Source organism: Arctopsyche grandis, chromosome 9 (genome assembly GCF_051622035.1).
Source record: "Arctopsyche grandis isolate Sample6627 chromosome 9, ASM5162203v2, whole genome shotgun sequence".
Classification (NCBI taxonomy): Eukaryota; Metazoa; Arthropoda; class Insecta; order Trichoptera; family Hydropsychidae; genus Arctopsyche; species Arctopsyche grandis.
Window position 1 is genome coordinate 3,874,340 of NC_135363.1, and position 23,592 is coordinate 3,897,931.

General features: G+C 34.8%; 3 protein-coding genes across 4 annotated transcripts in view; 1 reads left to right on the forward strand and 2 right to left on the reverse strand.

Annotated features, from left to right (window-relative positions):
- LOC143917065 (fibroblast growth factor receptor 4-like) overlaps window positions 1-3,795 on the forward strand; it is a 97,401-nt gene extending 93,606 nt beyond the window's left edge. Inside the window, exons 6-10 of the mRNA XM_077438459.1 lie at window positions 197-327; window positions 414-578; window positions 1,927-2,064; window positions 2,152-2,303; window positions 2,377-3,795. Of these exons, the coding sequence (XP_077294585.1) occupies window positions 197-327; window positions 414-578; window positions 1,927-2,064; window positions 2,152-2,303; window positions 2,377-2,649 (859 nt within the window). The 3' untranslated portion in view covers window positions 2,650-3,795. The remainder of the gene's footprint in view (window positions 1-196; window positions 328-413; window positions 579-1,926; window positions 2,065-2,151; window positions 2,304-2,376) is intronic.
- A 5,693-nt stretch (window positions 3,796-9,488) lies between these two features.
- Window positions 9,489-12,802, reverse strand: LOC143917086 (ras-like GTP-binding protein RhoL). The gene is made up of 5 exons (XM_077438483.1): window positions 12,641-12,802; window positions 10,271-10,385; window positions 10,071-10,188; window positions 9,871-9,952; window positions 9,489-9,796 (listed from the first exon to the last, which is right to left on the reverse strand). Exons 1-5 carry the CDS (start codon window positions 12,760-12,762, stop codon window positions 9,673-9,675), a joined length of 561 nt encoding a protein of 186 aa, XP_077294609.1. The 5' UTR covers window positions 12,763-12,802; the 3' UTR covers window positions 9,489-9,672.
- A 3,354-nt stretch (window positions 12,803-16,156) lies between these two features.
- On the reverse strand, window positions 16,157-21,277 carry LOC143917084 (ras-like GTP-binding protein RhoL). Of its 2 annotated transcripts, none has more exons than XM_077438480.1 (6): window positions 21,158-21,277; window positions 20,806-20,951; window positions 17,047-17,161; window positions 16,844-16,961; window positions 16,670-16,754; window positions 16,157-16,592 (listed from the first exon to the last, which is right to left on the reverse strand). In XM_077438480.1, exons 2-6 carry the CDS (start codon window positions 20,925-20,927, stop codon window positions 16,469-16,471), a joined length of 564 nt encoding a protein of 187 aa, XP_077294606.1. In that variant the 5' UTR covers window positions 20,928-20,951; window positions 21,158-21,277; the 3' UTR covers window positions 16,157-16,468. The 2 variants fall into 2 exon arrangements, with proteins under 2 accessions (XP_077294606.1, XP_077294607.1); XM_077438481.1 differs by having other exon boundaries at window positions 20,806-20,995; window positions 21,158-21,273.
- Window positions 21,278-23,592: the final 2,315 nt, after the last annotated feature.

Sequence of the window (23,592 nt, forward strand, 5' to 3'; positions counted from 1 at the left end):
AGTGTTGTGCCGAGCTACATAATATAAACGGACTTTTGTGAGTTTAATTTGCTTGCAAATTTTACAATTTGTAAAAGTTACAACTTCCATATTTTGTACAATTGTTTAGTTGCTCAGTCATACAAGTGAATATTCAGACCTAAAGCATGTATGTATGTGTTTGTATTATATTAATTCCATTATTTTTTATTTTCAGGGAAGACGATCAGATCATCGGTGCTTACTTCTATATAAATCAGGTGAAATCGCAAGATTATGGACAGTATGTGTGCTCCGTTGCAAACGCCGACTCCGTAATCCAAATGCAGATAGGGTTGCATCATCAAGGTATATAAGAATATCATGTCTATAATATTTTAATTTAGGCTTATGTGTATGTGTTTGTATTTATATTTTATTTTTTTACGTTTTAGCTTCTGAATCTGTTCGACCGGACGTATCGATACCGTGGAAGTCGTTGTTTATGGTAACCGCTGGAATAGTCGTACTCTTTATATTCATTGTGCTCTTGTATTTGAGAGTCGGCAAGAAGGTACGACTCAACTGGATGGAGACGTTCGCCAAAAATCCTAAAAATGGTGAGATTTAACTTTTACTATCCTTATACATACGTGCATTGTTATTTGTACAAAAAAATCGATATTTCATTTCAGTATAAATACTTTGCAATAGGCAAACTCTAAATTACTATTGGTCGAAAAACTTTGTTTGAAACATGATAGCTGACTAATAGGAATTGTTATTATTAATTCAAAACAGAAACTAACAGTATTTCAATATTTTTACCAAACATTGACACAAAAAGTTTATAAATATCCCTTATATATATTAGCCCCGGCCATAGGTGCCGCTACAGGTCGCCCAAAGTGGCATTTATCATCAAACTTTTGTACATAAGTACCAAATACCGTCATTACCCGTAATGATTATACATAAAACATGAGTTTAAAACACTGCAACAACTCCTGCAACCCAACTCTTCCAGTAGCTCCGTCATACATATGTATGTAGATGTTCCTATTCCCAATTCATCGAGCAAAACTAAAGAGCTAATTGCAGTGCGCCTCAATATTGCTGCTGCTTCACTCAATTCACCCAGGAAGGTTGACTGTCCCGACATTACATCATCATCGACATCGCCCCGTCTTACAAAGATTCCGTTGATGACAGCCAAACTGCACTCTGCAGCCCTTCTTGCAAAAATATTAAGATTATTGATGTGAATTAACAATTGCGAAGCACATCAAACAAGATTTTATTCAAATTTACGACACTGCTTCTTCTGAATGTCTTGTCCGCATCCAATGTTGGTGACTACCTCGTTGATCATTTGTAGATATCCACATTGGAACAGCTCCTCAGCGCTCCATTGTCTTTCTTCTATTTTTCCCGTGGTTATCAAACGGAGAAATTCGCATTTTGGACCTGTATCATGTGTCCAAGGTACCCTAATGACGGAAACAAATTCCCTGCCTTTCCTTATCACGATGAGGACACCTTCATTGGTGACTTTTTTGGTCCATGGGATCTTAAGCATACGCCTGTAGACACAAATCTCAAAAGCTTCGTGGATCCTGGTCTTCAGAATCCATGAAACTATCATTCAAAGTAATTTCTATCAAGGATTTTTCTCCATACTACAAATATCTGTGAAACGAAATATTCATAGTCAGATATGCCTGATTATAGACTGTCAGATTGGATAGTTATTTTATTAATAAATGGTAGTTATTACTAATACTAAATAAAAGAAAATTAATTGAAACATTAAGTATTTTCTTAATTTGTTATAGTACTAAAATACGTATGAAATTTGTATAACCCCAAAATTATTCAAATTTTTTAGGTAAGGATTCTTTTACTAGGTTAGGTTAGCGTTCAGTATCAAAATATTTATCATAATCATTGTATTTGATTTAATTTCAGACAACAAAGTGTACGATGCTCTCATTTTGTTTACGGATTCAACGGAGTCGACCACGCTGGACTGTTTCATACCGACTCTTCAGAATAAATACTCATATGATTGTGCCAAGTGTCGGCTATCGGATGAACCTAACGAGTGTATGTATACAAATCAAATATGATTTAAATTCGATATACTTTTTGGTAATTATTCTATTTATTTATTTATATATCTTTATTGTCCAGGGTTCGATATTGCCTCTCAATTGTCTAAGCTGAGTCGGAGCGTCGTCGCTGTCATCTCACCTCAAGAATTCAACGCTATGCAACTCACCATCGCCCTAGCTAAACTTCACATGCTCTCGTCCAATTGTAGTCCCGTTCTTGTTTGCGTTCAGGTATTGTCAATATTCCCCATTCATCATAGTCTATATTATTTTGATTATTATTAATGTAATTTGTAATTTGTAGGAATTGCCAAAGTTCCAACCGATGGCTAAGAACGACAAGGGTGAAAATCTTCAAATACTCTTGAAGAAGACCAACGTGATTCTGTTCAAAGACAAAGACTTCTGGCTTAAGTTGCGCCTTTCTTTGCCATGCTTCAACAACTCCATCAAAAACAAACTGAAGACGTCCGAGTCAGAGACGGCGGACAAAACTTCCGTCGAATTCGAAGAGTATGCGAGGACCGTAAAGAGAAACTCGCACGACAACAAAACCGACGCCGACATGGTGGTTTGAAGATCGATGATGGAAAGATTGATTGAACGTGATCTCCAATAAAGTCAGACATGTCATTTGCCGCGGTCATACATTGTAAATTATTTCATTAGAAGTGTATAGGCGAGGACGTCGAAATTGTCATGTATTTATATTCGGAATTTTAGCTTGTACGATGGATGTAGATTTGATGTTGTTTGAATGTATGGAATATATAAAGTCAGTATTTTAGGGTAAACGTTAAGCCTGTATCATATATATCTTGTATGCAATATATTGTTAATCGTCTCGTACGCGCATCCGCGGCAGACTGCATTATCTGTTTGCAGGTTAGGTTAGCTTTACGATGTCGATGTGATAAATCCTCTTGTACGCAAAGGGCACATTATTTTTCTACTTCGTTTTGAATGATACATACATATATCGTTACGTTGTACTGTTCTGAATGCGAAGATGTTCGGAAATAAAATTTGGAATGTTTGTGCTTGCATTTTTGTACATTTTTTTAGTTATATTGTAATATAGTTTGTTTTTTATATTTATTAAAAAAATAATAATGAAATGGGAACTTTGATGTTTATTTTTTATTATATATTTAAGATTTTTTCCCTTCAAATCTTTATTATTACAATGGAACTAGCGTACTTTGAATGCCGCGTTAAGAATGCCATTTATTTTGACGCTGTTCAAGACTGTTTATCATATAAATTGTACACTTGACAGGGAATTAAATTTTATTAGTAAGTAAGCATAGTGTATAAGTTTCATGTTGATTAGAATTAAATTGCATTTCGTGCAAGTATGATTTGCATTTGTAAATATCGTTTCTTTAAGTTGATATTATTTTATTGTACATGTAAAATAGACAACACTTTAAGTTTATAGACAAAATAAAAGGAAAAGTAATTTTGTTAAGTAAGTACATACATATATATCTTATTTGTTGAATTTGGTGACAAAATCTAAATCATTTTTTAAATACATATTATCTTTATATTTTTTTTTTTGCAAAATTGATCTTCTTGTACATATATTGACGTCAAGTTGATGATAATATGTAAAACAATCATTCCAAACATGTGAAATAGTTTTTTTTATTTTCAAAACTGTATTTAGAATTAAGATTTGTACTGAAAATTTTATAATAAATGTATTATGAATATTACAAAATTTCTTTTTATTTCTTTAATAATACACAATCGGCGCCAAATTTGATTAATGTCTAATGAATCAAAAATAAATAAGCTTGGATTGCAGCAGAAGCTGTTAAGTTCTGTAAACCCTTTGCCCGTGGCAATAAATATAGCGAACAAGCCCTGTACACGGCGGCACCTTTTTCGCGAATTTGGCAATCGAGTTTTCGACCTTAAATACAGATTTAATATTTACTCAAATAACCAGATATGTTAATTAACACTTAAACTATTATTTTAAACAATAAAATACATAATATATCTCGTAGTTATGGATTAATTGTCAAATAATCATTCTTCATAATTGTATGAAGACATGACGTCACATAAACGAGGTTTCAGTATGGTTCCACAAAAAACTAATTTTGACTGGTATATATTCATTTTAACCAAATTGAATAGATGGCATTCAACTCAGTAGTATATTCAACCAATTTTTAACCTTAACCCTTTGACTGCTACAACAACGATAAATCGTTGTTTTGAAATCGGCGAAGATTGCTACGACGATCGTTGTTGACGTCATTAATTGTCGTATTTCAATACTTTCTTTGAGCCACCAGCGCATCAGTGGCACGAAACATTTTTTTTATATACGTATTTATATTTATTTTTCAATCAAGCTTTATAAATATTTATCAATTTTTTAAATAAAAGCTCTTCAATTTCGGGTTCATCATCAAAGTAAATTTCGGGTTCGTTGTCAATGTCATATAAGGAGTTATTACTTGGGAATTGATTATTATCGATAAATTCATTTTCAGAATCAGTAGAGCTGCTGATTTGTCGAGTTCCTCGGCGAGGAGCTATTATTTCGCTTTCATCACTTTCACTGTCCGATATCATTTTGCAGAGTTAAAATAAATGGCAAAAAACAATAGAAATCCGCTTTCAATTATATAGGTCACGAGACGTCATGAATTCATGCAATCAATCAAATGCAACTGAAATGCATACAAAATGTTTATGATACATGTTGAAAAATTATTTGATTATTAGAAACTTCGCATCCTTGTGTGTCTCGCTCATACGTACACAATTAAAACCAAGAAAGAAAGAGAGAGAGACCGCTACCTGTTTCGAATATATCGCATGTTGTAAGGATACATCTATATCTAAAAATAGATTATTGAAAAGAATAAAGCCTCGGAAAACAATCGTCAAAACTTATTTAGTGTATATATGTAGGTATCTCTTTCGCACGCACGCATGTAAAAGCAAGACAGAAAGAGAGAGCACGAGTTCACGACTGCTTCTTAAAAATGTATATAAAGTATTATAAAAATTACGAGTGTTCGGCGAAGTAAGTATGTAAAAAAAAATATTATATTTATTTTTTTTCAAAATAATTACAAATGTTAGCATTTTTCGCTTGGACATTGAAAAACCTCGTAGCAGCCAAAGGGTTAAAACAGTTGAAATAGGCGCATATAAGCCTCAAAATCCCGTACAAAGTTCAGACAGCCGCACTACAGACTTGTCGCCCAAAGCTTCCATAGAAGACGGCCGCGGGCAAACGGTTAAAGATGGTCCATGGATGGAAAATATATTTTCATTTGCAATCATTCCCATCAGAGTGGATGTACCATTTATATACGTATACATATATACACATATGCATATTTAACATATGCCTTCCGATAAAGATCTTTGAAAATTAAAATATATTCAGACTGTATCAATCATTTCTATCAGAGTGGATGCATATATACACACATGTACATCAGTGGCGGACGGTGGGTGTTAATACCGGGTGTGCTGTGTATGCCGTAGGGCGTAGGGTATAAAATTAGCAATTAAAAAAAAATACTCGTTTTGCATTACAAAAATGTTTAATTTATTAGTTATTTATACATAAGTTCAATGCGACGTTTCTGAGACATAAACTTTTCAATCACGTCTGCATAGAATGTGTCTTTCTGTTTTAATTCCACCAATAACTTTTTTTCTATTGAAATTAAGCTAAGGCCACATAATCTATCTTGACCTTGCGTACCTCTATAGCAAGTTTTTATTCTTTTCAGCGCCGAAAAAGAACGTTCTGCTGAAGCTGTACTGCTTGGTATCGTTAATATTAATTCTCCCAGCTTAAACACCTCTTTAAAACCAGATTCGAGGCTATTTTTTGTCATGAATTGTATTAATTCATGAACAGGTTTCTCTGGAAATTCAGAGCTGGAATATAGCACAATGAGTTCGTTTTTCAATCGAATATAATCAAACAGTGATCCATAAAAATCTTTTAATTTATTAATTAAAACATTTGGAAAATTTTCTTTATATTCGTCATATTTATCATTACAAAGAAGGTGGAAATATTCTAATTTGGAAAGTGAAGAATATCTACGTTCGACTTGTGCGATTATGCTATCAACTATTTTGAAATATAATTGACGAAATGAAGTTTTATCTTCTACTTCTGAATAATTTTTTAATCTTTGTGGCCTACGATCATGATCATCATTTTTTTCATTTAAATAATTATTCCATAACATTTCAAAATTATTATCCCTTTCGTATTTCAGTTGCTGCAAAACATCATTAATTTTTTTACAACAATATAAAACGTCCGAAGATTTAGATTGAAGAATGTTATACAAAACATCAGTTATTCCAAACAGTTTTGAAAAAATTTGAAGAAGTTTAATTGTTTGAAAATCCTCTAAAAAGCCTAAAAACCCTCGTGCTTTTATAACAGTATCTGTGTCCCATAATTCACAATTTTCTATAACATGTCGAAAAAAATCTGTAAATTGACTTCTGTATTGTTGTACTGTGCTACTTAAACGAGATGTAAAATTCCACCTTGTGGGTGCTACAGAGGGAAGTCTTTTTGTCACAAATTCCTGTAAAGCGAATACTCTTTTGGAAGATTTTGAAAAGTATGTAGACAATCCATTTAAAGTTTGAAAAAATGATTTACTTTCTTTAATATCAGAAAGACCTTGCTGCAATACTAAATTCAATACATGAGCATAACAGTGTGTAAAAAGAGCAAAAGGATAAGCATTGAGGACTTTGGATTGCAAACCATTTACGTGTCCACTCATTACACTTGCTCCATCATAAGTCTGTCCAACCAATTTGTCTTGAATTTTAAATTCTTCAACTATGTTCACCACGTGACGGAATAGACCATTAGATGTTTTATCAGCACTAACGTCTGTAAAACTAATAAACCGTTCATGTACATTGCCTTTACATACAAAACGTAAAACTGTTGAGAGCTGTGATTTTGTCATTATATCTGAAGTTTCATCGAGAATAATAGCAACAAAACTTGCTGACTCTACTTCATTTTTTATATGAACTTTAATAACATGAGCGATTGCTTCGATTATGTCATTTTGTATACTTGGAGAAGTACCACGAAAGGTAGTAGCAGTATTTAAATGAGTATCTAAAACAGAATCATATTCTCGAAGAGCATTTAGATATTCAATGTAATTGCCTTTGTTTACGGAATTACATGACTCGTCGTGACCTCGCAGGGACAGTTCTTGTTTTCCTAGATAGATTATTGCGTTAATAATTCGTTTTAAAACATCTCTATTTTTAATTACTTGTTCATTATTTTTTTATTTTTTTATTTTATTTTATTTTATTTTATTTTACGGTCAAGAAAAAATTGACCATTTTACATGTTGGAAATAGAGAAAGAAAAAGAAAAAAAAATTAAAATGAAATATAAAAGAAAAATACACATACATTCATATACTACAAAATAAATTACATTATATTAAAAAAATATTTAAATAAAATAGATTTCATGTTATATTTACTAACAATGAATAAATCGACCATGGATAATTCGTTTCCAACTCTGTGCAGTCTCAACATAGCTGAGTTCAATGAGTAATTAGTGGTAAATCTGGGCATATCAAAAAGATGGTTACATCTAATTGATCTACCCGGCACATGGAAGCACACTAAACTCACCAAGTCAGAGCATTTAATAGTGCCATTAAGAAGACCACACAGAACTGAAATATCGTTAATTTTCCTTCTGTCATATAATTTTAGCAAATTAAGTTTCCTATAAATAATAACGTTACTGACATAGTGATTATGACTTTTAAAAAATTTAAATTTGATGAATCTAGTGAACTTTATTTGCACTGACTCTATTATGTTAATTTGTTTCATTAAATAAGGAGACCAAATGGTAGAATTGTACTCTAATTGGTTTCTAACCAGAGTGGTGTATAAAATTTTAATCGTATTTACATTTTTGAAGTGAGTACTATTTCTTATTAAGAAACCAAGTGTTTTGATGGCATTTTTTGTGATAAAATTTATATGAGAATTAAAAGTTAATTTGTCGTCAAAAATAACTCCTAGATCTATAATTAGCGATGATGATGGTAATGATTCATTATTTATATGATAATTATAAATAATTTTGTTATTTGACCTACTGAACCTGACAACAGAACACTTCTTAATGTTTAAATATAATTTATTAAAAGAACACCAATCGTTTAATGAGTTTAAATTAGTTTGTAAAGTAGCACAATCGTTAGTGTCTTTTATACATTTAAATATTTTTAAATCGTCTGCAAATAAGAGCACTTTAACATCATTAAATATATTTATAATATCATTTATAAAAATATTGAATAGGACTGGTCCCATGTGAGATCCTTGGGGAACGCCATTATGTCGACTTATTTCGGCTTTACGTTGACTGTCAATTAATACGTCGATTCGTTGTTTGCCAAACATTTGTATGGAAAGAAATGATTGAACGTGTGCCTGCGATCCTTCGTGTTTCTTCAGTGCTGCTGTCAAATGGTTGAGATCAGCAAATCCTTCTTTGTTCCACACATTAATATCTTTGGAGAACAATAAACATGGCCAGCAGAAAAGTTTGGATCGAATTTCACAGCCTGTAATCCATTCGAATTTTTTATAATTTGAAACGCAAAAATGTCTAGTGTAAACTTTTGTTTTTTCTTTATGCAAACTGGATAAATTTGGAAGAGACGGACACGGTTTCCCATCTTTAATTATTTTTAATTTTATCTCAAAACTTCTATTTGAAAACGGAATAGTTAAAATGTCTTGAACACTGTTAGCCATTATTAGTTATTAGAGGTATGACTGAGATACGAATGACCATAAAAATACGAATGTGCGAAAAAGTACGAGACCACGTGTCGCATCGTGCGGTGCGGTGCGGTGCGCGGTGCTCTGAAGTCGTAGCACACCGTACGTCTTAATATCGCGAACAAACCTATACAAGCGAATATCCGCCTGCACACTCCAACCAAACCCACCAATTTGCTGCACGGCATAGGTATTCTCTCGTCGCGGCGCACAAACTACATACACACATCACACAACACGCTGCAGACTGCACACCACACCATACACCACACCATACATTTAGCGCACGCGGTAAATACACCATACACATCAATGCCTGTTTATACAACAACACATTATTTTGTATTAAAATACTACTTTATGTGGTCTTTGGTTTTCACGGGTGTGCGCCGCACACCTAGCACACACCCAATATACGCCACTGATGTACATACATATATCAAAATGATCAAGATCAGGGAAAGTCTAATATTTTAAATTGTATATAAATTGTTCATCCTAGTTTTAATATAAAATACAATAAACTCGATTCAATTTAAATACATGCACCAAATCATGAAATGTTGAAAAAAATTTAATACAAATTTACAGCAAAAATGGCACTATCTTGCAAAATACTTATAATCAATTACAAAATCAATACAAAATTACATTATTCATATAAATACATATTGTCGCTTTTAAATGTGAATTACTTAATCACACTCTTTTAATTTCGATATATTCCCGTAGCACTTCCAAACTATAATAGCGTACATAGTTTTGATTTCATGGTATTTTTATTCTTAACTGTTCTGACGGCTTCTACAAATACTTCCCGAAGTCCTTCTCCAGTCAGGGCAGAGCATTCAAAGAAAGAAGCAGCACTAAATCAACAGTTCACAAATGAATATATATTTAAAAACATACATTCAGTACAGTACAGCTGTGAAACACTTACTTGATTTCCTTTTTCAACCGTTTACCCTTAGCTACCGTTATATTGGTATTTATATTTGGAACCCTCAAATCTTTTTTGGTACCTGATAAACAATGTCAAAGGAATATGCATTGTAATTATGTAATTAAAGATTAAAATCTGGTAAAAGTATCATTTATACAAAATGAAGTTCAAATTTCTAATGCAATTGCATTTCTTACCTACTAATATGATGGGAGTCATCGGTGAAAACTTCTTTAATTCGGGAAACCATTTTAAATTAACATTCTCGTATGAGGCTCTGCTGTTCACAGAATAGCATAATATGAAGCAATCCGTCTGAAATTCAAGCAAACACAAACATTAATGGTTTAATAATAATTAAAACTATTTTGATTGATATAAACGTTGAATATAACACATTTGGATATGACAAAGGTCTCAGTCTTTCATAATCTTCCTGGCCGGCTGTATCCCAAAAGGTTATTTTAAATTTTTTACCATCCACTGTCATATATTCAGCATAATTGTCAAATCTGAAATCGTACAATTATTTATATGTAATTTATTATAATCGTACCCTACCTCTCCCCCTCTCAAATCGACGAATAAATATATTATAGAAACACTAAATTGATGAATAAATATATTATAGATTTTTCAACAGATAAGACTGTAGGAATTCAAAAGCTTTGTTTTAAAAAAAGGAAATACGATTTATTTTAAGTTTAAATCCCCAGTATGCCATTGTTAATAACAATATTGGATTGATTAGATTTTGTTCGTCTTCAGATATTGTATGTAAATGATAAATTTTTAACCTAACCTAACCTAACCAATCTATATTACTTAAAATCCTTATTTGAACGTTAAATATATGTATATTAAGAGGGCTGGACACCAGCGCCTTGTCCATACAAACGTATTACACTTCTCCCTTCCTCAATTATGGCACTAGAGAAATTATTTTTTAATATGCTATGGATATCCACCATTGGCATGCATCTGTGCTTTTATTTTTTTGATTAGTTATTTTTTATAGGAGCTAGGAGCCTCCAAACATATATAAAATCGCCTCTTTTTTACACCCACGAAAAGAGTTCAGCGTGCTTATTTAACGGTCGATTTTAAAAAAAATACGCACACAGGTGCATAGAAAATATCTTTCTTATGAGAAAGATGATGAAATTTTTTTTAAAATTGGTCCAGTTTCGGAGGAGAAAATTGGAGAATACGAAACCTCGATTTTGTCGATTTAAAATACTTATTATCTGGTCGAAGCACAACTGTCGCATTCACTCAATATGTATATTGTCGTATTCACTCAATATATATATATCGAAGAAAGGAACGGCAACAAAATTAAGGTTTCGGGTGTACAGCCCTCTTAATAACACCTCATAAATCATTATTAGTTTTACTTCTCACAAACAAATTGTAAAATGCATCGCCAATTTAATTCAATCAAATTATTTTATTGACTCAAATTATTACTTCATTCATTTGCTTTAAAATCTTAATAATTATATTCATTAAAATATATTTTATTATTACAATCTAAATGAGAGGAGAACTTAAAGAAATTAAAATAACGCTGTTAACCCTAAGGTAACTTAACACATTCAGCCCGGCGCATGATTTCATACATTTGCCCATGTGGCGGCACTGTGACGCGTAACGGAACCCAATTAAGATCTGTTCATAACTAGTCAGCACGTACCGACTTCAGCAGGTATCCAGCCGTACGAAAAGTATTCTTTGGTACATTTTGTATGGGTATATTCATACCAACCGTCACGTTTACGCCACGGCAGGCTTACAGCAGTACCCGACATTTCCTGTTCATACCTTATAGCAACATCCGTCAACGTATCGTATCCGTTTTTTTGGCCATCGTGGAAATATACACGCGAATTACGTGCCATGAGTCTGCCGCTTTGCTGTTTTGAACCAATTATCGATAGTGATAGTTGACAGCTGTTCAATCTTTCGACATGGTTTTGGCGCAAATATTTAAAAAAAATTTAAATTTTTTACGGAAATATTTAAAAAAAATTTGTCCATCATCCACAAGCTGCTTAAACAGTGTCCAAAACTTTTTTATTGCCTTCTTGAGCTTCTTCTTCCAACAAAAACGCGATTATACATAATTTTTCGTTCGATAAACGTCGAAACATTTTTGCTGACTTGTATTCTGACGCGTAGCTACGAATGCACGTGTATGCATTCATATTGCAAGTACTCGACAATACGACGTAAGCAATATTGCGCCGTATCGTCATGGCCTCTAATGTATAAGTAAGCCGATTTTGCCTTGCACTCGGCCAAAGTGATGTAAGCGTGACGTGACCGCGACGTGTAGGTAGATATGAATAGAAATGTAATAAAATGACATATTTGAAACGGAGTCGTGCAGTGCTGAAGCCGTGCAGTGCTGTTAAGTATGAACAGACCTTTACGCGTGACGGCATTAAATCACTTTATATAATGAGTTGTCACTAAATCTTTAGAATTTTATAGGAATTTTAGTGTTGGGGTGCTCAATGAAGTGGAACCGTAAAATTATAGTCTGCTATAGCACTATCCGCGTGGCCACCGGTAGTACACGCTGGGTTGAACGTGTTAATTTATTAATCTATAAATTATATACAAGATCTATTAATTCTTTATTAAATGAATATAAAAAAATTTAATTATTAAGTTCTATTATTTTTTTAATCACCCAATTAATTAAAAGAAATATTACTAATTTCAAAATTTGTTTTTAATTTCAAAATAGTGTTTGACTCACATAGTCGGGATATATTCTAGAGGAAACTGCTTGGTCGTGTAAGTGATGAGCATAGACGTTTTGCCGACAGCTCCATCACCAACAATAGTAACTTTAATGGATCTTATTCTGCTGCTGTCCATCTTCACTGCTGTTCACATTTGCAATCGCTGATGAAATACACTGATAATACAGACACAAATACGTTTTACTATGAAAACTTCATTTACCGAGACACCACAAAAGCATACACTATATAGCTTTTAGTAAATATGAGCTAAAATATGGTAGGGAATACGTATGGGAATCAGCTGTACAATGCTAACTAATAGCAAAAAAATGGTTTTGCAGTCAGTTGGAGTTAGTGTAATGTCATTGAATTGCAGTAATTTCATGCTAATTTTGGTATTATGTATGTAAGTTGATTACATTGTATGTAAGTTGAGAAGTTTGCACACATCCGCGCAAATTTATATATATATATATATATATATATATATATATATATATATATATATATATATATATATATATATATATATATATATATATATATAATCATTTGAAATAAGATTCTCAGCGATATTTAAATGTCAGCTTAAATCTATATATGGAAGTTTTTCAAGGACAATAAAATATTACCAGACTTTTTACAGACGTTTCTATGAAGTGTACTCGTAAGTACTGAGGTTCAGTGATTATTCCGCAAAAAGCGATCTCGCACAAGCCGCTAAAATCTCGATTACGGAACATCTGGCACCCAAAAACTCCATCAATCGAAAGGTACCCACGCGAAATTTATTTATTTATTTATTTTTTATATATGTATATACCAGGAAGGCCTTACAGGTAACCCCAATGCGTCTTCTTGGCCAATTACAAACATTGCAGCATTTTTATTATTATTATACAAGTCACTGAATTACGAGATAGTGAAAAACTCGCAAATTAACGAGACATCTATGAATTGTACATAAATTTTATTGTACATTAATCAATCTCAAATAGTGGTGACATAGTAGGTAGGAAGGATATTTAGCCAATTTTACCGGGAGCGGTTTCAACAATGAAATCAGAGAAAATTGGCAAACTTTGATAGGAAACGATCGACCTGGAGTCACAAATATCCAGATCTGACCAGCAGCACTACAGATATAATCAGAAAAATTCTTTTCAATCGAGGTCAGCTCATGGGATCGAACCCGGCGCCTCTCTACGCTAAGCAGAAGCTTAATGACCGAGCTATGCTGCTGGCTATAATTGAAATATTGTACTAACGAGATGAAATATTGTACTAACGAGAACTCGATTGCCAGATGTTCCGCGATCGAGATTTTAATGACTTGCGCGAGATCGTTTTTTGCGGAATAATCCGTTTACCAAGTATCAAGTACTTTTTCCCGAGGCCCCATGGAACTTCCAGCCGGCTCTGTGTATATACATTTATTTATTTATTTATCTAATAGTTTTGGACTATTGTGGCATTACAGGAAGAACCTAATGCGCCACAATGGCCTACATTTAAAAAAGATATAAAAACAAGTAAACTGTAAATAAAGGAAAAAAGCAAAAGCAGAAAACATGGTAAAATAAAATAATAAAAAAAAAGTTACAAAAGGAAAATAATACATCAGTCAGAGAGAAAAAAAAAAAAGTGTAAAAATCAAAAATAAAATCCATAAATCCCATTCTTTGTTTACACTGAACAAAATTAAAATATTATATAAAAATGTACAAAGGAGAAAGAAAAAAAGTAAAATAAAATAAAACAAAATATGAATAAAAAATAAAATCACAGCGAGGCCCAAATGGAAGAGAGTAGATTAAGATTCCACTCATTCATATATACTATATACAGATAACAATTCATACATTCACATTTGTACATCCTCCTTCGCATCCGGAGGAATATAAATAAATGACAAATAGTTACAATCTTATGGTTGGAATATTAAATGAAATATGATACAATTTTAAAGTCCAAATATGAAGAATACTATTATATTACCGTCGTTCGTGTCTGTAAAAGTCTATCGTATCGATCGCTATACAAGATTTTTTCACATTCAAATTCACATATTGTAACGTAGGAATTCTGGACCAATGTAAAATGGAGAATTCAGAGTTTGTAGGTAAAAAAGTTTATGGAGAATTCTGCGATTGTAAGGTAATTCCTAGTTTATGAGGAATTCCGGAGTTGCCTGGACTGCTGAACGTCCAAACTCTTGGCTACCTGACTTCAACAGAAGGGTGCACATGGTGGACAGACACTATTGAGAGAGCGGTGGTTCCGTGTGGGCCTCCTCAGTCGGAGAATAATTGCTGTGAACTGACTTTGGCCCTATATTTTGAATCCTTACCTCTACGCAACACTTTTTTGTAGATAACACATCACACATCTGAACTAGAAGACAGCTACTGTTTCAACTGGACTGTTAGCCACAACTCAAACCAGTGGTCGCATCGTTGATAAGGAGATTAGAGTTAAATGCTGCTGTACAGTCACTAAAGGAGTCATCAAAATTAAATGCCAACCATGATTATAATTTTTTATGCAGTAATATGAAAATGAAATATAAGGCAGGGAAGGTATGTTGACCGTATCCCGGCCTAACGAAACAAATGTTGTGTAGTTTGTAAGAGGATCGTTTATTTTTGTTCAATTGTTACAATGGTTATTGTATGTACGAAGAGGTTGAGCTTCGGAGAAGTGAGCTGGTTGCACTCCAGAGGTTCACTCTGGTGTTGGGAGCTGGTGCGTCGCTTTATATACGTTCTAGCTTGAAGCGTGCCGTGTGCAGATGCTTTGTCTTCGTTTCAAGGACACGTGTTTTAGGGACACGTTTTGACCTGTTTTCGAGGCACGTGTCTTCGGTACACGTGTGGTTTATAGCTATGGAGTCAGTGCCAGGACGTCGTTCGTTTGAGAATGCGGGCATGTGCCATGTGTAAACGACTTTCAAGACATGTGTTACAGCTTCCTGATGACATCACTGTTGGGTTTCGTTCGTTTTACGATCGAGCGATGAACTCTTTCTTCTGGAATGGTCGAAGGGGACGTTGCCCTTGAGTTATGCATGTTTGTACAGGATCGATGATGAGATCACTGGTTTTGATTCGTAATAGCAAAAGTTGTGCTAGATTCCTACAGGAATAATAAGCAGATGAAATTTAACAAAATGTATAGTAAAATTTTTAAATATTTTATTTATAATTTTTTTAAGAAAAATGTAAGTACATTAAGTTTTTACAAAATCATATATTTCATTAATAATTGGAATAAAATAAAAATTAAAAAATGATTATTTTCAAATAATTACTATCGTTAAAGTGCAATTAGAATCAATATATGAATATGAAGAATTATTTTATTTTCAATGTCAAACAATAAGTTGTAAATCAATTTAAAAATCAGAAAAAAGTTAAATGAATTGAATTTAACAATCCATGTATATACATAATAGAATATAAGTACTCATAATTATATAAAATTCAAAGGTCATAATTAGTAACATGTCAATATAAAAACTATCATCTCAGATTTAATAATTTAATACACACACACAAAGCAATTCATATGAAGTATAAAATAAAATATTTGAATGCAAAGCCTACTGCAGATATGACATTGTCTTGCAATTCTTACTAAAGTACTTGCATACATACATATTCTCATTTAATAAGTATATGTACATATGTATATGAACAACATTTTATATACATAAGTATTAATTAATGTACAGTTAAAAAAATTCAGCAAAAATGAATCACATTCATTGGTTGGGTTTTAAACGTGAATTATTTAAGCAAAAACTTTAAATTTTAATATATTCTCATAAAATTTAATAACTATAATAATGTACACAGTTGTGATCTCTCAGACTTGACACTCAAGACTGCCCTGACGGCTTCTTCGAACGCTTCATGAAGTCCTTCTTGAGTCAAGGCAGAGCATTCAATGAAAGCAGCAGCACTAAAATCAGAAATTCATATATAAACGTTTGTTTTGAAACATTTAATAAAATGTAAGTATAGTTTAGAAGCACTTACTCGATTTCCTTTCCCAACTTCTTGCCTTCATCTGTTGTTATGATGTTGTCCTTTGTATTTAAAATTCTCAAATCCTTTTTAGTAGCTGATAAAATAAGTACAAACATGTCAATTGAAGAAACATTGTAATTAATTGAAGATTGAATTGGGTAAAAAAAATAATATTTTTCTTACCTACTAAAATGATGGGAGTCCTTGGTGAGTAGTGCTTTAATTCGGGAAACCATTTTAGACTAATGTTCTCGTATGAGGTTCTACTATACACAGAATAGCATAATATAAAGCAATCCGTCTGAAATTCAACCAAACACAAACATGGTTAGTTTCAAATAATTAAAACTAGCAGATCGTGATTAATAAGAGTTTTAATGACATACGTTTGGGTACGACAGTACTCTTAGTCTTTCAAAACCTTCCTGGCCAGCTGTATCCCAGAGGGTCATATTATAGCTTTGACCATCTACTGTAAGATGGTCAACAAAATTGTCAAATCTGAAATATTATAAAACATGAATCGTTTATAATTTAGTCAATAATTTTTTAGGAAACAGGAAATTCGCGTTAGAGTGACGCAAGCAAGAGCTGCATTCTTTACAATGAAAGATGTCCTAACCACACATGATCTCAGTATAGCACTTGGACTTGAACTTCTACGATGCTACGTTTTCAGCATCCTTCTGTATGGGACAGAAGCATGGACAGATGCCACGTGTAAAAAACTATGCCTTTGAGATGTGAATATACAGAAGGATGCTGAGAATCTCATGAATGGCACGTCAAACCAATGCCTAGGTGCTGGCCCTAATGGGAAAACATGTCGAAGTACTCAAAAATGTGAACAGGCTCAAATTAGAGTACTTTGGACATGTGATGTGGAACCAGAAATACGATCTCCTGCGCCTAATAATCCAGGGAAAAATCGTAGGCCAACGCAGTCGGGGCAGGCAGAAACATATTGGTTAAAGAATCCTTGGCAGTGCACTATTCCGAGCAGCCATAGATAGAGTATGTATTTTTGATTTTTAAATGCTTTTTATTATTACGAAATTATGTTCACAATACATCTTATATCTATTTTAATAGCTACTGATCTACTGATCATTTTCTATTTTACAATTTAATTTAATTTGGTTAGTAATCATAGTATTATATTATTCTAATGTTAATCTACAGCATAATAGGAAAAAGAGCTCTAAAACCTATTTACAATCCTTATAAATGCTCATAATACATCTAATACATAATATCAATTATAGACTCTCTAAAGTCGATGACCTAAATCAGATTGTGTTTAAGTAATCTGTGTGTTATACCTGAAGGGTATAGACATTTTGTTCACCGAGACTCTTCACAAGTGTGTTAGTATGGTTATTAGTGATTCTGTCATAGAATCTACTGGTTAGTATGTTAGTAATGTCTGTAACAAACGGAATATTATATATGGCATGCAGTTTTTTCAAGTTAGTATATATGGATGTATTATAAATTCTTTTTAGGGATTTATTTTGTATTACTTGGAGCTTGGAAAGGTTAGTATTCGAGGCGTTATTCCATACAGGTGAAGCATAGGTTAATAATGTTAATAATGAGCGCGCGATATAATTTTATTTTATTTTGAGTTGATAAAGAACTATGGCGATTAAATATTGGATATATTGAGGATATACCCCGCATCGCCTTCCATTTCGCTCCCTCAATGTGATGTGCCCATCATAGAGTATGTATGAGAAATCCAGTTGCCGACGTTCTGAGAGGACAAGGCACATGAAGAAGAAGAATAATTTTTAGTAATTTGAATACCATTAAATCGTATGGTATTCAAGAAGATGTGGAAAAAATCAAAGAAGGCCAAAAGGTTGTAAGGCGAATGTTTTACCGATGATGTTAAGGTTAATTAGCAATGAGATTCACACATAAAATTCAATAATCAATTTGATATAGGTATGTACATTTGTATACCTCAAAAATCCAAAGCATTTTAGTAAAAATAAATGTTTTTTAATGTTTATCACTATACAACATGAATCAACACCATCTAATCTATAATTTGGAAAGAGACTTTGTATGTATGTAAATATCCTTGGTCGTCGTCATCGTCCGTAGATCGGTGACGTCATCGAACACGTGATTCGATTTTTTTTTTTTTCGATCCATGGGCGCCGATTTGTTTTTTTCGATTCAATGGATTCACCCCCGCGGGGGCGCAAGGCGAGTAGCTTCATGGGGCCCCGCCAGGGGCGCCACAAGGGGCGCAGCCCCGTGGGGCCCCGAAGGGGGCCCGGAGGGCGCAGCCTCATGGGGCGCAGCCCCATGGGGCTCAAAAGGGGGCGCAGCTTTATGGGGCACAGCCTTATCGGCCGCAGCCTTATGGGGCGCAACCTTATGGGGCGCAGCCTTATGGGGCGCTGTCTTATGGGGCGCAGCCTTAGGGGCGCAGCCTTATGGGGCGCCGCCTTATGGGGCGCCGCCTTATGGGGCGCCGCCTTATGGGGCGCCGCCTTATGGGGCGCCGCCTTATGGGGCGCCGCCTTATGGAGCTAAGCCACATGGGGCCCCGAAGGGGGCGCAAGGGGGCGCAGCCTCATGGGGCGCAGCCCCATGGGGCCCCAAAGGGGGCGTAGCCTCATGGGGCGCAGGGGGGGCGGAGCCTCATGGGGCCCCGAAGGGGGCGCAGCCTCATGGGGCGTAGCCTTATGGGGCGCTGTCTTATGGGGCACAGTCTTATGGGGCGCCGCCTTATGGAGCTTAGCCGCATGCGGCCCCGAAGGGGGCGCAGCCTCATGGGGCGCAGCCCCATGGGGCCCCAAAGGGGGCGCAGCCTCATGGGGCCCCGAAGGGGGTGCAGCCTCATTGGGCCCCAAAGGGGGCGCAGCCCCATGGGGCCCCGAAGGGGGCGCAGGGGGGCGCAGCCTCATGGGGCGCCGCCTTATGGGGCGCTGCCTTATGGGGCGCCGCCTTATGGGGCGCAGCCTTATGGGGCGCAGCCTTATGGGGCGCTGTCTTATGGGGCGCAGCCTTATGGGGCGCCGCCATATGGGGCGCTGCCTTATGGGGCGCCGCCTTATGGGGCGCCGCCTTATGGAGCTTAGCCACATGGGGCCCCGAAGGGGGCGCAGCCTCCTGGGGCGCAGCCCCATGGGGCCCCGAAGGGGGCGCAGCCTCATGGGGCGAAGCCCCATGGGGCGCAGCCTTATGAGGCGAAGCCCTAAACGGCAACTGATCATGGGGGCGAAGCCCTTGACGGCATTTAATCATGGGGGCGCGGAGGGGCGAAGCCCTAATAGGCATTAACTAAGGGGGGCGAAGCCCTAGGCGGCATTTAATCATGAGGGTGCGGAGGGGCGAAGCCCCAAAAGGCATTAGTTAAGGGGGGCGAAGCCCTAAACGGCAGTTAATCATGGGGGCGCGGAGGGGCGAAGCCCTAAAAGGCATTAGCTAAGGGGGGCGAAGCCCTAAACGGCAATTAAGCTTGGGGGCGCGGGGGGCGAAGCCCTAAAAGGCATTAACTAGGGGGGGCGAAGCCCTAGACGGCATTTAATCATCGGGGTGCGGAGGGGCGAAGCCCTAAAAGGCATTAACTAAGGGGGGCGAAGCCCTAAACGGCAATTAATCTTGGGGGCGCGGGGGGCGAAGCCCTAAAAGGCATTAACTAAGGGGGACGAAGCCCTAGACGGCTTTGAATCATGGGGGCGCGGAGGGGCGAAGCCCTAAAAGGCAACTGATCATGGGGGCGAAGCCCTAAACGGCAATTGCTCATGGGGCGTGGAGGGGCGAAGCCCTAGAAGGCAAAGGCTCAGGGGAGTGCCGAGGGCGAAGCCCTAGAAGGCAAAAAAAAAAATTTGATTTTTTTTAATTTTTTTTTTGATTTTTTTTTTGATTTTTTTTAAAAAAATTTTTTTAATTTTTAATTTTTTTTTTTTTTTAAATTAAATTAGCTTAGTCATGTTTAAGCGGTTTATATTATAAACACTGAGCGAAGCCGGGTAATACAGCTAGTGTACATATATTTAGGGCATGGAAATATTTATTATATTTAGTTTTAATACTGTACCTGTTATTTAATACATACATGTGTAAGTAAATAATACATATATGTATAAGTAAGATGAATTTTACCAAAATAATGTTTGACTCACACAGTCGGTATATATTCGTTAGGAAACTGCCTGGTCGTGTAAGTCACGAGCATGCAAGTCTTGCCGACAGCTCCATCACCAACAATAGTAATTTTAATGGGTCTTATTTTACCGCTGGCCATCTTCACTGTTGCCGATGACAATTACTGAAAATCATTAATTAAACCCGGCTGATCATACTGACAGAATGCTGAAAATACTTAACATTAGGTACCTGTTGATAATGTGGAATGGCAACAATTTCAAATAACAAACGTTATATACGCATAGATCTATAAATATTCCATTATAAATTGAAAATCGCTTCCATTTTACAATGAAAACGTCATTTAATTAGTATGGAAATACATACGTCTTAGCCTTTAATGAATGTGGTCCAAAATTTGGCAAGGATTATTTAATTTTGAATTTTAAAAATTTCTATAAATGCTTAGAACCTCGATAGTGCTCTTGTCAATGTTAACTGATAGCAACATATGATTTTGCAATCATTGGCGCTAGTGTATTGTCACATAAACTAGTTCGTTTTCATTTTTGTTTTCTTATTCTTCAAAAAATAACCCTTATTTTCGTTTCGTTTTCAATCCATGCACAAAACTACATTCATCCAATGCTAATTTTAGTCGTGGAATACTATTTTTGTGTGTGTATGTTATTATATTATACATTGTATATTTTTAAATGTCCACCAGCATCTTTTAAAAACAATGAGATGGATAAAAGTATATATGTATGTATCATTTCAGCATTTATTAATCATCATATAATATGATAAATATAGCACTGGTATCACCTCAACTTTAAGAGGGCTGGACAGCAGAACCTTGTCCATACAAACGTACTATACTTATCCCTTCCTCAATTATGGCACTAGAGAAATTATTTTTTAATATGCTATGGATATCCACCATTGGGGTGCATCTATCGTTTTATTTTTTTGATTAATTATTTTTTAAAGGAGCTAGGAGCCGCCAAAAATCTATAAAATCGCCTCTTTTTTACACCCATGAAACGAGTCCAGCGTGCTTATTTAACGGTCGATTTTTAAAAAAATACGCCGATAGATGCACAGAAAGTATCTTTCCCATACCGATGATGAAAATTTTTTAAAAATTGGTCCAGTTTTGGAGGAGAAAATAGTAGAATACGAAACCTCGATTTTGACAATTTAAAATACGTTTTATCTGGTCGAAGCGCAACTGTCGCCTCAATATATATATTGATATATATTGTCGCATTCACTCAATATATACATACACTCAATATATATATCGAAGAAAGGAACGGTAACAAAATTAAGGTTTCGGGTGTACAGCCCTCTTAAGTAGTTGATATTACAACCTATGATATTATGATTCACTTGGAACGATTCAATTTAGCGTAAATGTGCATATATAAAAAGTAATTATCCAGATTTCGTTCAGTATATGAAACAAAATTTCACGAATCATAATAAAAAAATAATATACATAGTGTGCTATGTTATATTATATTTCATTTAAGTTGGTAAACAAAATGAAATGATGTATAATATGCCATTTATTCAATGCAAGTAAATATTACTATTACCGGCGTTCCGGACTCCGGTAAAAATAATTCTGGGCCCTATGACAAACTAAATAATTTGTATATAAAATTATTATTTTGAATAAAAACACCAATATCTTTTTTTACTACCACCATCTATGTATAAAATTAATGACTACCAACTGTCACCGAGATTAAAAATCTTCTGACCTGAAATGATTCTTATACGATATTTTATCTCTATCGTAATGGCGGAGGCTCCATTTACTTATATTGATGACCAAAATGAGCAACATGGCAAAGTATGAAAACGATCGGATAAGAGGTAAACTTTTTCCTGAATTGTAATCGTAAGTGAAACGTAAAGGAGGTATTTAATAAAAAAAAAATCTTATAGATTACAGTTTAGTTCGCAGCAATATGGAGTATGCTTCGGTCATATGGTCTCCTTATTACCAAAGTCATATAGATCGTTTAGAGACTATTCAGTGGCATTTTCTGCGTCATTTATCCCATAAGGCTGATTTTGTAAGATTGTTTCCAACCTATGATGACAGACTCTCTCATTTCTAGGTCATCAGTTTGCCTCATCGCAGAAAGGTTTTTTGATCTGTTACTATTGTATAAGATAGTTAATGGTGTCTTTGACGCATCTGTTTTAAATTAAATTAATTCTAATCTTAATACCCGATTCACCAGGTGTACAAATATTTTCTATCCACCAAATTGTCATAATAATGCATCGTTTAATAATGCAATCGCACGGATATGCACGGATGGTATGGATAATTGTCCTGATCTTTTTGCTGACTCTTCAGTACTTTTAGGGCTAAGGTGAAGAAGCAAATCTGTGGTTGATTTGCTTCTTCACCTTCATTGTCGTTCATTATTTAGTATGTTTACTATGTTATTGTAATTTTTCTTTTTTGTTTTCTTTGTATTGCCAAGTGGTGATCACTGTATTTTGATACTAAATATTTCCATTTATTACATACCTCTTTTTTTTTTTTATACTTCACTTACGACGACAATTCAGGAAAAAATTTACCTCGTATCCGATCGTTTTCATACTTTGCCATATTGCTCATTTTGGTCATCAATGTAAGGAAATGTATCCTCCGCCATTACGATGAAGAAAAAATATCGTTTTAGACGCGTTTGAAATTTTAATTTTTGAAAAGTGCCTGACGTTTATCCAGTTTTTAGTTTTAAACATAGATGGTGGTAGTAAAATAAAATTATTCAAAATAATAATTTTAT